The 1,446-nt window shown below is 47.3% G+C and overlaps 1 protein-coding gene across 1 annotated transcript; it reads left to right on the forward strand.

Annotated features, from left to right (window-relative positions):
• The first annotated feature begins 293 nt into the window (after positions 1–293).
• Positions 294–971, forward strand: LOC118239776 (ubiquitin-conjugating enzyme E2 variant 1-like). The gene has a single exon (XM_035453668.1). The coding sequence runs from the start codon at positions 316–318 to the stop codon at positions 859–861; it is 546 nt and encodes a 181-aa protein (XP_035309559.1). The 5' UTR covers positions 294–315; the 3' UTR covers positions 862–971.
• Positions 972–1,446: the final 475 nt, after the last annotated feature.

The following is a 1,446-nucleotide window of genomic DNA, read 5'->3' on the forward strand; positions in this document are numbered from 1 at the left end:
AAAAGAAAAGTATGCCACTTTATCAGGATCCTGTCTTGTGTTTGTTCTTTCTGTGTCTCTTTCCCCGTTCCCTATTCCTGACTCTCTTGCCTTAGGTTGACATCCTGCAGATCAGGACAACTGGTGCCCAATATGTGGCTTGATACAGTTGGGAATCTGGGAACTTCAGTGTTCATCAGCAGGACGGGCCACTCCATGCAGTAAGACATCCATTACAAGGTCAATTATATGCCTTGGATGGAGGAAGACCCAGCAGCCTACCCAGCTCTTGGGACTTTCGGTTGATGAACACCACCTATGTGGAAAAGTTGAACAATGGGACAAGCATTTAGCAAGGAAGATTTATTTCTTTCTGGGATCACAGAATCTCTCAAGATATGGGGAACTCGAGTTAAGAAAAAACATTTGGGAAGCAAGTTGGCAGCCACCACAGGCTCTGGTGTAAAAGTCCCTCAAAATTTCCGACCGTTGGAAAAGTTGGAAGAAGGACGGAAAGGAGTAGGCGATGGCACAGTTAGCCTGGGTCTAGAGGACGATGAGGAAATGACACTTACAAAATGGACAGGGATGATAATTGGGCCTCCAAGATCAATTTATGTAAACCAAATATACAGCCTTAAAATAGAATGTGGGCCTAAATACCTGGAAGCACCCCCATCTGTAAGATTTGTAACAAAAGTCAATATGAGCTGCGTGAGTAGTTCAAATGGAGTGGTGGATACAAGGGCCATGGCAGTGCTGGCAAAATGGCAGGAATCCCATAGCATCAAAGTCATCCTGAAGGAGCTTCGGCTCTTGATGATGTCAAAAGAGAACCTGAAGCTGCCACAGCCAACAGAAGGACAGTGTTACAGCAATTAGTCCCCAAGGGCCTGGCCTCCCCTCCCCAATCCAACCTAAGTCTTCATTTTCCACAGTAGTTTATTTTCTAGATTCATCTTGTAGACCTCAAAGTACTGGAGAGGAAGCTCCACACGGACTTCATCCTGAGACACTGTTCTGATACTAATTTCTTGTCCATTTGACATACCTAAGTTGTGCTGTGTAACATCTGTTGAGTGTAACTGCTGGCTGCCTAGTTGAACTTCTGGGATCAAGAAGGTGTGTTGAAATCAGTTTCCTTTGGGCGTGGTGGTCACAGCTAATGCAGCTGTAAACAGACACATCACACAATCACCTGCTGCTGACACATGGCCAGGGTCTGCCTTTGCTCGCCCCGCCCTCCTGCCACAACTGTGTGCTGGCCCTTAGAATATAAGGGAGGGATTCAGGTAGCAGCCATGGGACTACTGCTGGACTTGGGGGTGCTTTGGCTTTACCCCTGCTTTCTTAAGTCATGCTCCATCCAAGCCATTGCCCCCCTCACTCTGGCCCTTGGCCAAGTCTTAGATTGTAACCTCCTCTCCCTCTGAAATTGGCCTTGGGTGTGGAATTCAGGGCTTCCCG

Source organism: Cricetulus griseus, unplaced genomic scaffold (assembly GCF_003668045.3).
Source record: "Cricetulus griseus strain 17A/GY unplaced genomic scaffold, alternate assembly CriGri-PICRH-1.0 unplaced_scaffold_1, whole genome shotgun sequence".
Classification (NCBI taxonomy): Eukaryota; Metazoa; Chordata; class Mammalia; order Rodentia; family Cricetidae; genus Cricetulus; species Cricetulus griseus.

Bases quoted from the DNA above. Each gene is read 5' to 3' on its own strand.
- LOC118239776 (XM_035453668.1), top strand. From the start codon at position 316: ATGGGACAAGCATTTAGCAAGGAAGATTTATTTCTTTCTGGGATCACA.